The 15,719-nt window shown below is 38.6% G+C and overlaps 1 protein-coding gene across 9 annotated transcripts in view; it reads right to left on the minus strand.

Moving 5' to 3' along the window:
- The window catches only part of SLC4A7 (solute carrier family 4 member 7), a 136,686-nt gene that overhangs the window by 65,468 nt on the left and 55,499 nt on the right, over nt 1-15,719 (minus strand). The window contains exon 1 of one of the 9 annotated variants that reach the window (XM_040546454.1): nt 1,511-1,672. The exons of 7 other annotated variants lie outside the window; for them this stretch is intronic. In XM_040546454.1, the coding sequence (XP_040402388.1) occupies nt 1,511-1,546 (36 nt within the window). In that variant the 5' untranslated portion in view covers nt 1,547-1,672. Of the gene's footprint in view, nt 1-1,510; nt 1,673-15,719 lie in introns of those variants that run through there. One more of the 9 variants, XM_040546461.1, reaches the window with a different exon arrangement.

The raw sequence follows: 15,719 nt of genomic DNA on the forward strand, positions 1-15,719 counted from the left end.
GGCTCCTTTCAGTTCAATTCATTCTAAAATTATAGTAAAAAAATAATCCGTTGCCCAACAGCCAAGCAAAGGAAGGGTCTCTAAGTTTTAAGGCACAACACTGAATGAGTATAAACATGGATCAGTTTTGAATGAAGCAGTGCAATCTTATTACTATAGTAACCCAAATAGTAAAATCTTTGTAACCAGTCACGTGAATGAAGGGGAATTGAGAGAGAATACACCATTTCTTCTTAAAGGGAAAAAGCACATACTTAATTGTCAAGACAAAGTTGTAAATTGATGACTACTTTAAATAAGTGTATTTAATCATAAATGATGACAATATGCATAAATGCATAACCCAGAATGATCGCACATCTTGTTCTTAAAATGGTTTAATAAATGCAAAATACTAACACACCACCTAAGACCTCCTTAAACGTTGCATTTCACTGTGAGACATCTAGCAACTACTTAAACTCACATTTTGTCCCCTTCCTTTCTTAGCTGAGTACACAGGAAACAGAGCTTTGCCTAGTCTTCTAAAAGTTAAGAGAGATTTCCTTCAGGTTTTATGTCAGCTTTAACTAGTACCTGTTTAAATAACAGTCCCTACCAATGTGTGTATGCCTGAGATAGCTCTGTGCTGAGTTCAAAGCAGAACCATAAAGAAAAACAAAAGTTACCATACTACAGAGCCCAGCAAACAAGACAATTAGATGCATCCTAACGTGTGCAAGTGAAACCCTTTTTTACTATGCTCACAAGAGGAAAATGGAAAATTCAGTGGTCTCCTCATAAAATTTACATAAAATAATTCAGAGGCCTTTACAGCTTTATAGCTTAGGAAAATTCCACCCCATGGATTTTAGTTTCCAGGGAACTGTAAAGTAGTAAACCCTGTTACACAGGAGCAGAGCAATAGCTCATAGCACTAGCATTAAACTTCGCTGCTTTGCTGCAGAAATCTGAGGGGTTACAGCTTTATCACTGAAGTTAGAAGAAAACACGTCCATGACCATTTTACTTCGGGGACAAAAAATCACTTTCTGCCTTTTTTTTTTTTTTTTTTTGGGGGGGGGGGGGGGGCAGGGGGGTGGAACAAACGACAGGGGGGTGTCAAAAGGAGCAATCAATACACGATTTCAAGAACCATCCAGAGAAACTTCCCTGCTATGCTTGTACAGAATTATTCATAAAGCCACAGCTGGCAACTTTCAAATTCAGACAAGCTGCCTCTAAATAACACACACACATCCACTCTCCCAATCTGGTAGTACGCTCCTGTGATTGCACAAGCACTTTTTCTTTCTGGATTAAGCCAGTTACTACACTTAAGCAACTCTAGTGACACGGAAAATGTCTTCCATGATATACAACTCTGCTTCCAGTACTACTTCTCCCCCAGATCTTTCCTTAGCTAACGAGCCCACGACAGCAGACACCACTCTGAGGCAGCTGCTAAAGCGCCGCTCGCACCAACGCACACTCGCACCGTTATGAAGCTTGGCAGCTGCCGGTTACGTACCGGCTGCATTTTCCTCCCCGGATGAGCTCCTTCCATGCTAAGGCGTGAACCGGCGACTGTCCTTGCGGGAGAGGCCGGGAGGAGCCGAGGAAGCTGCTCTCCGGCCCCGCAGCCAATGGCCACCTCGCCAGCCTCTCATCCCCCGGGCTGCCGACCACAGCCGCCGCGGGTCGCAGGGCGGTGTGCCTTCCACTCCTGCCTGGAGAAGGCCAAAAAAGGAACTCACGCGCGACTCCAGACTTTGCTTTTTCTGCATCAACAGCAGCTAAGGACAGCTCCAAGGTTAGACGTTTGCGCTGCTCCAAGACTTCATTAACACCGTGAAATGAAAGCGCTCGGACCTCGCTTCCCAGAACGGAGAAGCTCCCCAGTCAAAACATCTGCTAAGTGTGTTTATAGCCCCAATATCGACCTCTCTCTGAGTACTCATTCCAAAGCAGTTTTTTTGACATAAACCATATATCCTCATTCTGTAAAATAAACTACGGATTACTAAAAAAATCCTCTCGCCTTTTTTTTTTTCTTCTTCTTCTTTTTAAGGGGTAAAACAGCCATGCTGCTAGCAGTAATTAATTTCCCATCTTTTTTCCAGAACAGCACGACCCTCTGGTTCAGGTATGATGAGTAGCGAAACTTTCTCTTTTCTTAAACCAACTTCAGAAAAATGCACCCTCCACTCCAGCAGACCAAATTCGGAGCTTTACTTCACTCTACCCCTCTTCATCACCGACATACCTTAAGATCTGTGTTCCATCATACAACGCATAGGCAAATGGGTTCCCAAGGGCATTATCCATAACCCCACCTTCACTTGACACCACATTTCTTATTTCTCACCCCCCCCTCCTCATTCCTGCTTCTCATCTGACAAGAAGTCTAGTAACAAAGCCAGACTAGTGCACCCCAACCAACCAAAGACCAACTTGGTCAGGACAAAACAAAGAGGGTACTGTTCATAAATTTGGGGTGCATGTCACCAGTGAAATAAATATTGTGCATCTGTGGAGGTATTTATTACCCGGTAAGTCCAGAAATCAGATGAGCACATTCAGTTCCCCTCACTGACTTTCTCCATCCAGAAAATTCTCTAGCCACAGACTAATAAAAGTCTTCTCAGACAGCACCGACAAGAGTTTAAAAGCAGTTTGTTCCCATTTCTGTAAATAGATGTTCACTCTAACAGGTGTGTGTGAATCTTTTCCCTTCCAAGGTATTGATGAACCCCACTGCCACTATGTGTAAATGACTACAACTAAATGATTCATATAGGAAGAATCAGGTTACACAAAACTAGCAGACATCTAGCAGGTTTCCCAGCTGCTAGTTCTCTCTTCTCAGCTGAGCATCCTCAGCCAGACCTATTCTGTTCCTGACGCACACCTGACTTACCCAGATCTTCAGCTCCAATACTGAAATGGCTATGCTGAATTGTATTCGGGGTGACTCGCCCACATTTTAAAGCAGTCTTCCTTAGCAAAAACCCATACTACGAGTATTTTCATTTCTACAGAGAGTGCAAAGTAGGTTTATTCATGGGCAGGTGGTTTGTATTCCTTTGGGACAGAATACGGTTGGGGCAGGGGAAGCACAGTTGTTTTTTTTTAATTTGTTAAGTTTTTTTGTTGTTTTGTTTTAAGTTTTAGAAAGAACACTTGCTTGATTTAGAAAGATAAAAAAAATCACTGAAGCAGTTTATTGAAATGTTTTTCTAGTCTGTAGTCAAACAGCTCCTAGTTGACAGTCACTCAGTCTTGGAACACCCAGAAGCTTTATCCACTAAAAAAATAGAAAGAAAGAAAACAAAGAACACGTGCATGTAGAGACATGCTCAAAGTCCAGCATTATAAACAAGTCTTTTTCAGACAGATTCAGGTTTTCAATTTTTTAAGACTCATACCAAAATACCTTGCGGATAAAAGTCCTCTACTACTTAAGTAAATACCAGGGGAAAGTTTTAGTTCAGCTGGAGAATAACACAGTAACTTACAACTGCAACTGTCTCAACATGCTTAAATACTCTAAAACAAATTGTAGACAAATACACTCAGAATTATCATGTCCTTGAACGTGTTCAGTGACAACGCTGTGAGAACTCAGAGCAAAACTATTTGTACTGCAGCAATATTTCAACCATACGCTTGATGTTCCAAAAGGACCCTTACAAAGTATGAGAGCTTTTAAAAATAAAAACAACTAAAATTTATAGAAACAAGTAGCTATCATCAAACATATGTTCTGTCCATCAGTCTTTTCCTTCCTAATTCTCACTTGAATACCCAGCAAGCTGCACTTATTTCAGCTTATCTCCAGCTAGAAAAGCACCTTTTTTTCTTTTTTTTTGAAAAACAGGTCAAAAATATAATTGTGTATATTTGTATAACATATGTATGTATATACTTTTCTCCAGAAAGAAAACAGATTTTGTCTTAGCTTCTAGCTCTCTGCAGAAGATTAAATCTTTTCACAAGCAACGTACAGCCCATTATTTCATCATAGGCAGTGCAGGCTTCCATTACAGATTCCTTCAAAATCAGCTAAGAAGGACTAATTCCACAACCTCCGTTAGCCACATGGTAGAGAGCAGAACACTTTACAATGGATTAGAAGAGCAATTTTCATGTCACTTATTATGACTGGTTTCTGGATCAATCTATCAGAATATCCCTTATCGCATCTTACAGCAACACTACCATCAACACAGCAGAAAAGAAAACAAAGTACATATTAAAATACTTAACCGTAAGATAGTAAGACTATATCTCCCAAGGAGGCTTTATTTTGGATAGGGAAGTATTAAGAGAGGAGGCAGAAAGCTGGGGGATGTAAATGACACGAGCAAATTCTAAGACAAACTGTCTGATGTTAGTATATCGAATACCAAGTATTATCAAATACCATGGCTTTGTTCAGCTTCTTTATTAAATGGGAACCTACTAACACATATTAAAAGGAACGGCTTCCTCTGAGTTTTCTGTAGCACAAATTAAATATAAACTACTCGTCTAAGCAGACATCATTCTCTTAGCAAGGGACCACAGTATCCTTGGTAAGCAGTGGCTCATCATTTAATGAAATAAAGTCCTCCATAAGAATAAGGGCTTGCCTGCCTACAAGTGTTTTTCAAAACACAAATTTCCACCTAACAGCTAGTTCCCAAGAGGTGCATCTGCTCAGCACGCTTCAGCTTGCTTCAGCTGGTATCGGCACGTACACACGGTCCTGAGTGTTTACAAAAACAGAAGTATTCAGTGCTGATATTCTCTGGTGTGCTGCCCCACTAGTGAACTCCGGGATTTCTCAGGCTGCCACAAACCACTGGGATTAGGAGAGCATGAGGCAGACTGCGGGCTGAACTCTTGTGACATTACACAACTGCACATCATTTTGAGAGATGCAAACTTGTTATCTACAGAGGATACTGCTGAAGGCTATAATTTGAATAGTCATCAACAGTTGCACAGACTACTTTGGTAATCATCCTGCAGTCCTGATTTGCATACATAATGAAGTTGAAAAAATTTACATGTCAAATTTTAGAGTACCTTATTTCTGGACTCAAAACCACCCTCCTGTAGAGACAGATGGAAGAAATTCACCGTGTTCAAAACAGAACACTACCAACAATTTCACTTCCCCGTGTATGAACGTGTGGTCACCATGAAAGCAGCACTGAGCTAAGCCAGGGCTTTGGGGAGTGAGATTTTATTTTTGAGCTAAAGGAGGAGGATGTTTTCCAAATCCAAAGCTACTCACTTTACAGCTACAACACATCCCTCACCAGGTGCTTTTACGTAGATTCATCTCCAGGCATTTTGGCTGCGTTTTTGACAAATATTCTGTTTTTTTCTTCGTCTTAGCCTTACATTGCAACCCAAGTCTACAAGAGCTATAAACTGTTTCAACACTACCAGGACAATCTAACCAAGGTCTTATGTTTAGGTGTTCTAAAGTCACTTGTACAAACATCAAACATTCATCTCCTAGAGTCATACATGGCACTGAAGTGAATGGCAGATGAGTCCAGATATGAAGCCTCATAATATGGGACAGGTAACTTTATCTGGTTTGTACGGAGATTCTTTGAAGTACATGCACACAAAAGTCTTACCCTGACAGTAGATCCTCAGGCAGGAAAACAAAACGAAAAAAAAAGGGTCAAATTAACCAGTTAGAACACTCTCCAGACACAATCACATCAAACTACACCCACGTAGGACAGTTTCTAACACAACTACTCTTTCAATAAATGCTGTAAAATTTGAAGAGTGATTGTTCTCCTCCATGCCTTTCTTCCCCACATGGAAGCAGATCATGAATCTCACCAATCCACGCGAATTCGAGGCCTAACTCTTCACCTTCAGCTCTCCTTGTTTCTTGAATTCTCCTTTATTCATACAATTGCATCCCAAACAAATATCTTTGTAATAATTTACTGACAACACTTTTGCAGTGATGAAAAATCACTACCTACAAATCAAAGCTCAGCAAACTGTAACGGGAAGGTAAGGCCATGTATTCAACGTGCACAACAGGACCGATAAGGCAGGCGGTAGCAGCACTGCATGTGCTCAGCCCACAACATTTCTCCTTAAAAATGAGGAGGACAGGAAGGAAGTGAAACTCCAGCCCTGCTCATGACCACTGCAACGTGAACAAGGGCAGAACTGTACCATTTTTAGCATCCCAAGTGGTATATTATACACCATCCACACGTTGTCAGCTGCAGATTATTTTAATATAAAATACTTTCCACATACCTTATCTCCCAGGTATGCTGAGGACTTCAGGTCATCCAAAATCTCCATTCATCATGAATACCAGTCAGACTACTCCCACTGTTACACACCGAGTGTCATCTGGTTAGCAATGTATTCGCAAGCCTCCACCAACCCAAATCCCCAATGACCAAAACAGAAGTCCTAGCAATCCAGGTGTATTTTATTAACAAGGCAGAGAGTAAGAGAAAGCTGCAATTCCCTTTCCTGCAATAGGGCTGGCAGTCATCTGAACCAACAATGCTCCAGGTCAGGGAACAGATCCAGCAGAAAATCAGCCCTAACAGCGTTTCGCTGCTCCAGCTGTGAAGCAACCAGCTACTGAGTGTACATCATTTAAAGCTATATAGTTGAGAGTGTGTTTTTCTTTTTAAGAATAAAACAGAACGCATCTCATTTTCTGATGTACTATGAAATGTAATGTTTTTGCTGTGCCTGACTAGGAAGCTCTGGGAGAAGAGGCCAGTTCAAAAGTAAGGTGTAGATTCTAACACAACAGATATGTGTATGCCACTGTAAATGGTGTACATTTTATAGGAGAGCTCAACTGGCAATACGTAAGGGAAAAAAGTTTAGATCTCTCTGGCAGAGATCTAAAATATAGCTAAGAAAGAAAACCTACCTCTTTTAAATCTACTGCATCCTTTATGTCAAGAACAACAATAACAACATTTAATACTTTATTGCAATTTTCTTTTTGTGTAACCACGTAAAAGGATCTACAAAATTGTACTTCCAAGACAAACACGCTCATACTCTTCTGAAGGAAAAAAAAAACTAATGCTGTAGGACTGTTATGGAAAACTCATGACTTGAGGGGCTATTTAATATAAATGGTTTAACGCATCCAACATGTGGCAGGCAAATTATTTGTTATCTGATTTGTTTAACAAACACTTAGAACTCTCTAATTCAGAGAACGTTATCATTTAAACTGAGTTTGCATGGGAGTTCTAACCGGTCAACAACTACTAAAAAAGGTGCTTTCTGAAAAAGTTACCCAAAAAATTACAGAGACCTTTTCAACCATTTTGGAATAAGCAAAGAAGCTTTCCATCTTGTTAATACAACAGTAAGACCACAGCTTAATCAGTATGCCACCATCCAGTGGCACAAATACAAACTTCAAGGAAAGGCTGATTTCAAGCTAGAGGATGGAACAGAATTTACTCAGGCTTTTGGCTTTTATGCTGACTTCCAGAAGACAGACGATGACCTAGTCTTGTATAGGGTCTTCCCATAAAAGTTTTACCACCATGATTTTCTTATACAGCAAACTTGAACTTACAGAGAGTAAGCTTGCGCCAGACCCGTGCTTTCTGAGATGCAAACATGGCAATTCTGATCGAGCCTTGGGAACTCTGAAGCTGGCTTCGATATATCAAGTCATGCCCTCAGGTAAAAACTCTCCTTCTGCATTCTCTGCCAGAACTGGAAAGGAGATTAAACAGTTTTAAAACGTCCTTATGAACATAAGTGACCCCATTAAAAATCAGAAAACTAAAACAGACGGTAAACCAAACGTTAAAAGAAATACATAAAATACATCACCCAGACTGGAAACCTAAAAGAAAAGGCTTTCCAAAAACATGAATCAAATATGCTAGATCTTCAAGCACTTTACCCAGACATTTGTAATTCGGGATATTATACCTAATAGGGAAGTTTTAAATATTGGAGAAAAAAATGCAAGGGTCTAATCTAGACAATGGCAACTACGTGTCTCAGCCAAATGAAGTTTCTACAAACTTCAGATGAGGGAGAGTAGAGGAACCAAAAATTGCATGGCATTTCTAATAATGTTGACATCAAGTCTCCAGAATAAGTATTTCTTTCTGATAACATCAAATCTGTAGGGAAGCCACCCATCTACACATCAGACAAGATTTGCTTTTATTGTGACATGTAAAAAAGATCAATTATAGTTTAAAGCCTTGTGGATATGTTACTACATCACACAAGTTTCTGCAATCAGGTATCTTAATCACATATGCACATATATAACTCTAAATTTTTAACTCATTTTTTGGGCGGGAGGGATGGGTTGGGGGAACAGGGACACCTTCATTACAATGTTTACTGAATGAGATATGAAATGAAACAAAACATGAGATACATGAATTTGAATATATCTGTCCTCTAGGCAACTCCCCGTGTTTTTAATGATAATTTTTTCATTTGCCTAGATTATAATCATATTATAAAAATAACCACCACCACTCCCTTGTTATTTTATTTAATATATACGGCCTTATGTTGTTTTAGTCAGGGCACACTTAAATTAACCTATCCATCAAATTCTTTACTGTTATTCATGTACTTCTTCACAGAACTGACCGCAGAAAAACTCAACTGTCAGTAAACCAGGCTGGGAAAGTATTGCAGAACAGCATATTGTAAAAATTTCTGATGTACAGAGTAAACAATCAAACAAGCTTATACTGCATGCTAGCCTTAATCAAATGAGATTGTGTCTTAATGATGACAGAGCACTCATCTTCAGTAGAAAATGGTGCCTTTTTATTCAAATTGAAATCGCCTTTGAATAAAATTAGATATTTGGGACAAGAAGACATCATAGCTTTTGGTGATCTTAATATTAATTTTAGAGCTATTGACTGGGATGTAATTGATTTAAATAAAAACAACACTTCATTATCTGATTTTAACAACCTTTCACAGATTTCCTCAAACCAGGTTTCTGAACTACCTATCCTGGGAATTTCAATCAGTTTTCATTGTTAAGCATCAAAAATTAATGCTAGCAGAAGTATTTTTAAAAAAGAATATGAAGCAAAATTATTCATGCATAAAGAAACAAATAGAGAGATTTTAAAATATTTACAGCCATGTCAACTCTCTACAAAAGTCGTTCTTATCTGAGGTCTCTGTGCATTGACATGGGCTCAAAGAAAGGGTAAGGCACCTCCTTTTCTCTGGGACAGAGCAACATTGCCAAAAAGAAGCTCTCCTGCCAAGGGAAGACTGAAGTGCAGCTCAGTCTAGAATTACAACATTCATACCGGGACACTAGGGGGAACTTGAAAGCACTCCACTTGAAAAATCACTTGTATATGCTGATGCTGCCATCAGCCCCAAATTTTCTCTCATGCTTAAGTTGCTTTTACTGGAAGTTTATGAAACTACAGAAAAAAAATCATCAAGACTTTTAAAGAAAACAAAAAACAAAAGCTGAATGAAGATGACATTTTCAGACCACTGAGACTGCAACTTCCACACGGGTAATATACAGTCAGACACTGTAATTGGGGGAAAAACACGGGATTCCAATAACTTCAAAAAGGAAACTACTATGCAATATTACAGAGCAATCATCACACACTCTATTCTTCCAGCCTTTTCTATTGAAGGAAATCATCAAACTGCATGCTCAAATGTAGGCTTATTAAAGAAGCATGTTTAACAAAAACCAATTGAAAAAACTGCAAAGCATATTTACACTTACTGATTAGGAAATGAAACAATGAAAGCAGCCTAAAGAAAAGTACAGTGTATGTATTTGAAGCTTGTTTCCATTTTTGACTGACCTCATAAGGTAACTGGATTTTCGATAACATGTAATGTTATTAGCAACTTGTAGACATTCATACACACATGTGCTTTCCTAATCAGCATCATCGGTAACACATTCAACAATAGAGGTATTGGTACCACAATAGCAGGCTTTCAGAACCACTGTGTCAGCAGGCTTCACCTCTAGTCTGGGTCTTAGTTTGAATTTAGAAGCTAAGCCCGCATGTCTAAAAGCTCTGAAAGAATTAAGTAGCATTAGTAGACAAAGATAGACATGCAGGTTTGAAAGATGCCATTAGCAGCATTCACAGACTAACAGTTTATAACCAGAAGAACGGAATAAGAAAGAGAGTGGTGGAATAGAGAGTTCATCAGTTTCCTGAAACTCAACCCTTTTCTTTACATTACTTTTTTCCTACTTTTATAGATCTACATCCTTACTGACATTTTAAAATAGTATTATATTTCACAGTTAAGCCTTCTCAAAGAAAAAAAATATCAGTTAATTATTTGCCTATTTTCTAGGTGTTGTGAACTTAACTCTAGCCTTTTTCGCTAATGATCATCAGTACAACTGTCAAACTGCAAATTAATAGAATGCACAAATATATAGGTAACACACCTGTGATTACACTACTAAAAACTGAGCATTCTTAATGCTTCTTTTTTAATCCATTCTAATGCACCAACTCAAATACACTCTCTCGATCACTATCTTCATCACCAAGATAGTATGAATCAAAAGCAATAAGGATGCAACATTTAAAAAAAATCCTTTAAGTTGCTTTTATTGGAAGTTTATGAAACTATGGAATACTATCAACACTTTTGAAGAAAACAGAAAACAATGCTGATTCTCAGAATTTTCCAGAGAAGAGATCAAACCCAGAAGCCTCTCCTTATGATCTTGTGTAATCCTGTTATTCTCAAGTAACATTCTGACAAACAGGCACTCTGAAGTCTCTGTATTGTTCAGCTCATCAAGGGCTTCACAATAAGGTTATTAAAAAGCCACTGAAGGAGGGCAGCAATCAGTGGAGTTACAATTTTTAACAGCATGATACTAACTGATGATCTAAGAACATAATTCTCCCATCTTATACCCACTTGTCAATCAGGGACCACTTCTTTATAAATGCATCACAAGCAGGCCTTGAAGTACAGGTTCCCTCCTGCAGTAACAAACAAAAAACCCATACCAGTAAACATTTAAAACCATACACTTCACGCAGCCTTCAGCTGCAAAGGAAGACAAACTGCACTATGCTCTAGACCTCTGTTCTGCTGTAGCTGTGTGCTGGTTGGCATGTTCTGTGAAGAAAACCCTTGTATGTTGCTCTGTCCCTCATGTGAGGTCCCGGTTACAGGACCACATCCAATTATTCAGTTTCAAGCAAATAATTCTGGCACTGATTCATTACATCTAGTCTCTGAACAACTGTGACAAAAACATTATCCCCATTAATTAAGCTTCTGTCAAACTATTTGGTACTAATATGTTTAATACATTAACTTACGTGATCAGTGGGGAGCACTAACGAAGAACAACAGCTTTCCCACCTACGAAGAGTTCCATGATCAACCACACCAAGCGCTCTGCTGCTTTAGCACTATGCAAGCTCTTTTAGAGTGTAACTTTTTGTCTTCCAACAAACTGTTTGGTTTTGGCTTCGAATTTTCTATGATTTGGATTGGTTTAGGATTTTTGACCTATGAGATATGATACAAAGCACATAACTTCTTTGAAACTTTCATCCACACTGGTGACACAAATTTAGAGCTTCACCACTGATGACGGTTTCAAAGCATGATCACTATGCATACTAACGTCAAACACCATTATTTTTGTAAGTTCTTCCATTTCTGGAACTTCTCCTAAGAAGATTCCTTTCTTGGGACCAAAGCAGTTTAGAAACACGTTCCCCTCAGTAGCATAGATAGCACAAGCCATGGAAAACCAAATTTTAAGAAGTTTACATCCAGCAAATAATTCAGTTTTCATTACTGTCTGCCTAAAATTAGTACACCGGAAAGCTGCTTTGGGTCTCTGTCTAGTTACTAAAGAAACAAGGAAGGCAGTTCACTCAGACCTTAGCAATTTATGCCAAAGTATATTTTTAGGTATATACAAAGCAATATATTTAGGTATATACGAAGCAATATATAACACAGAAGTAGAATTGCAAGCACTTTTTCCAACTTTAGCAGACAGGCACTTGTCTACAGCCACCAAGAGGAACTTCTCTCCAGCACTGCAGCACCAGTCATTGCCAGTCCTTGCAGGTACACAGAGGAAACATGCCAATTTTTCAGAGTCCCAGAACACGTTTTCTAGGGGAGGCATCTCATGGGAATCCTTCCACATCACTGCGTACAGACTCACTGCTCACACAGAACAGTGCACTCAGTGACAATCCAATTCCTTTGAGGCCATCAATAGATGAAGTCATGGATAAAAGCCAAAGTTCATTCTAACAAAGAAAAGCATCAGATATTTTATGGCAAAGCTGGAAACCAAAACAAGCAGGGGAAAGGGAGAAGATGACCCTTGTCAAGGCATGCCCAAAACTCATTTCTTTTCATAGCTGTTACGTACAAATTTCCCAAGGAATTCTTGAAATGTTCCTTGGCCATGAGGGACTGCAGGAGGACACAAATAGGCTCCCCTTCACCCCACGTCACTTTTCACAAACAGCCTCTTCCTTGAGCATTATCTTATTGGTTCCCATATAAGCAATAGGAGGCTGAAAGCAGTTCCTTGATTCCTCTCCTCTCTTCCTCCCTGTTTTTCACTTCAAGAATAATAATGGATTCCAAAGATGTTTGTCAATGATCTGTTAGTGAAACGTTAGACTCGCACAACACAATTATTTTGATATACAGATCTACAGGAGACCATTTCTCAAACTTAAGATTGCATTCATTCTTTAATTTTAACAACCTTCTCCACACCTTCTTCCATACAAATATAGCACATCTTACAAGTACGCACACACAAACAATCCATTCATCAGTAAGAGTCACAACATTAAAATCTCACTAAATAGTACAGAATTATTATACCTATTCATAGCATTTGGATTTCTGCAGTAACACATGAGACAAGAAGGGCAGTTTCTCCTGCCTTCACCCAGAAGGTTATTTTATACTGCAAGACAACTGAAGCATGAGAAAGACTCTCTGTAACGTGGTCATAATATATGAAACTATTTACATTCTTGTGCCACATCACCTAGTACAATTGATCCTTAGGGCTTGAAAACAAATAGCAGCAATGCAGAAGTCACAAGACAGAAGCCAGTGTATCAACTTGGAAGCATGCATTCTTTATTCTTAGAGTGAAAACTTGTGCACGTTGTACATAAACACCACACTCCCTGAAACAAACACGCATGCAAATACGGGTATCCTTTCTGTCACTTCCAAAAGTACTCAGTTACAGTTATGTATTTCAGGAAAAGCCAGCAAAGTTAACATAGCAAAGTACTTTCCAAAATAAGTGTATGCTGAATACAAACTCTGGTTACGTTTCTTTAAAATTTAAAATGCAAGATCTTTACATAGTATCAGCAGTTAGCGCAGGTAATGGATAGCGAGACTGACTGATGCCAAGAAGATGATAACTGGCTGATGTTCTTCCTTTTTGTACAGTTATACATTGGCAGCTTTGAAAGCTCAAGAGCTCATGCAAAAATCAAAGTTTTTAATACTTTCCCTTGTGTTTACAATTTAACTTTCCAATAACTGTTTTGTACACTTCATTAATAAGCTGAAGCACGTCTCTCCATCCTATCATTATCTAACCATTTGCAGTTCAACCAAATATTAATTACAAGAATATATGCCTGCTTAAATTCCCTTCTGGTATCTGACAATGGCAGGCAAGCCCAGCAATGTTAATAAGATCAAGCTGAACAAGGAAAGGATTGCTGCTGCTCTTGGGTTTTATCACTTCCTTAAATGAGTCACAACAATTATCAGATGCTATCTGTTTGTTTCTATATAAACAGTTTTAAAATGCATGGCTGGTAGGGTGTAGTTGTTTGACAAACAGAAAATGAAGAAATTTACCAACAACAGTAACACCAGCTGCGGCTATTCACTAAGAAGTTTCTCACTTCCTTTTTTCGTACACTAAGTCTGTCTGGAAATATGTTTGACCTGTTAAAGAAATGCATACGCTTACACTTGAAATAAACATACACTTGCATAATAGTATAACCCCACAATAGTGAGGTACAAGCCAAATGGGAAAAAAAATGACGCAAAAAATACTATCCCTAAAACAAGCAGTAGTTTAAATATAATCTTTCCAATAGCCTTCTCTTAACAAAAACAAAGAAGCAATAAATCTAGCAGTAGTATAAATAATAATTCCACCTTATTGTTTTGCGTACTAATTAAAGAGCTTGCAGTCAGTCTTTTGACTTCACCAGTTAGTCAGAGAATTCACAAAACGGTAAGCTACTCTTGATTTGATCCAGAGCGGCACTGAGAAGCTAGTTTGGAACATTACTGTCCAACAGCTTTATTCTATCATGTACACATTCATCATCTTCACATTAACAAAAAACGACCACATTCCTGCTGCTCTTCTTAACATTTTAGCAGCCTTTGGAGACTTTGTAAAGACATCCTCCCATCTGAGTCTCAAAGCTGATAGATACCACCTCGCTGAAAAGATTAAATAAAGGACAAGAGAGAAAATAACAAACCTACAAACCACAGCCTGGAAGATTATTAGGGAGAAAAGAATCATTCTCAGAAGCTACAGTTCTGGCCAACTGAAGCCAACATTTAGTTACGATAGCTTCAGTGTAGCTATATAATAAACAGGCAAAATACACATGAAGATTATCTAAATCACAAAAAACTAGCAGTAGATTTTCCAGCTGTAACAGAAGCAAGACAGACTGCTACAGGGTCCGTATGGAAAAGAGATTGAAGGATAAAATGAATGTTCATAGATTAGGCTATTGCAGAAAATCACAAGGTTTTGTGTTCAGGTTCACAACGGAGAAACTGAACATCCTGAAATGCCGTGATCTGACAAACTGCCCTTAGCTTCACTGGGTTAATGCCACAATTGCATTAAAAAGTCAGGTGGACAGAAGAGCTTTCACAACACCAAGGACAACTTCACAAGGAAGCTGGAAATTTACAGTACTTCCTACCTAGTATTCTTAACTACACTCCCATCACTTTGTTTTTTAAAGGTGTGTAAAGTCTATAGAGCTTACATGTCTTAACATTTTAATTAGTGAGACTGAAGCACAAAACTGACTTGCCCCAGAGACACCTGCAACAGACATCAGCACCTACAGCAGCATCCAGATCTTCCAGGAAACAGAACATGAGCTTTATTTTACCTATAAACAAACATGAAACTTGTTAACAATATGTTAAAAATTCAGTGAGCTCTCAGATAACAACCAAAGTCTAGTTCTCAGCCCATAAATGTACTGAGGAAGCTACTTGTTAATCAGAGCATTCTACCAAGAATAATTTGACAGCAGAGAAGTCAAAATACAAATGTTTACAAGCAAAACACAGCTCTCCAGGATGAGCAGTAAGATTGCAAGCAGGTAATTCTGAGCTAGCACTACTGCAGCTGTAAGAAGACACTAACAAAAATAAACTTCCAAGCATTATATAGACATAAATAGATGCTTAGTACTGTGCTCCTATACAAACCAGCATGCCCCAGGTATGAGTTTTTCTGGTCTGCTGCAAAATAAGAACTGAAATTATTTCTTAGAAGACAATTTATAGTTTTGAGGACTGGAATGATTCTGACCCAATTTCATTCCACAGCATCTCATGAAATATACAAACAGGAACATCTTAATAATCTAACAGACTGTACAAACAAAGTTCTGTTGAGTTTGGTCCTTCAGTGT

The sequence above is a fragment of the Cygnus olor genome, chromosome 2 (genome assembly GCF_009769625.2).
Source record: "Cygnus olor isolate bCygOlo1 chromosome 2, bCygOlo1.pri.v2, whole genome shotgun sequence".
NCBI lineage: Eukaryota > Metazoa > Chordata > Aves > Anseriformes > Anatidae > Cygnus > Cygnus olor.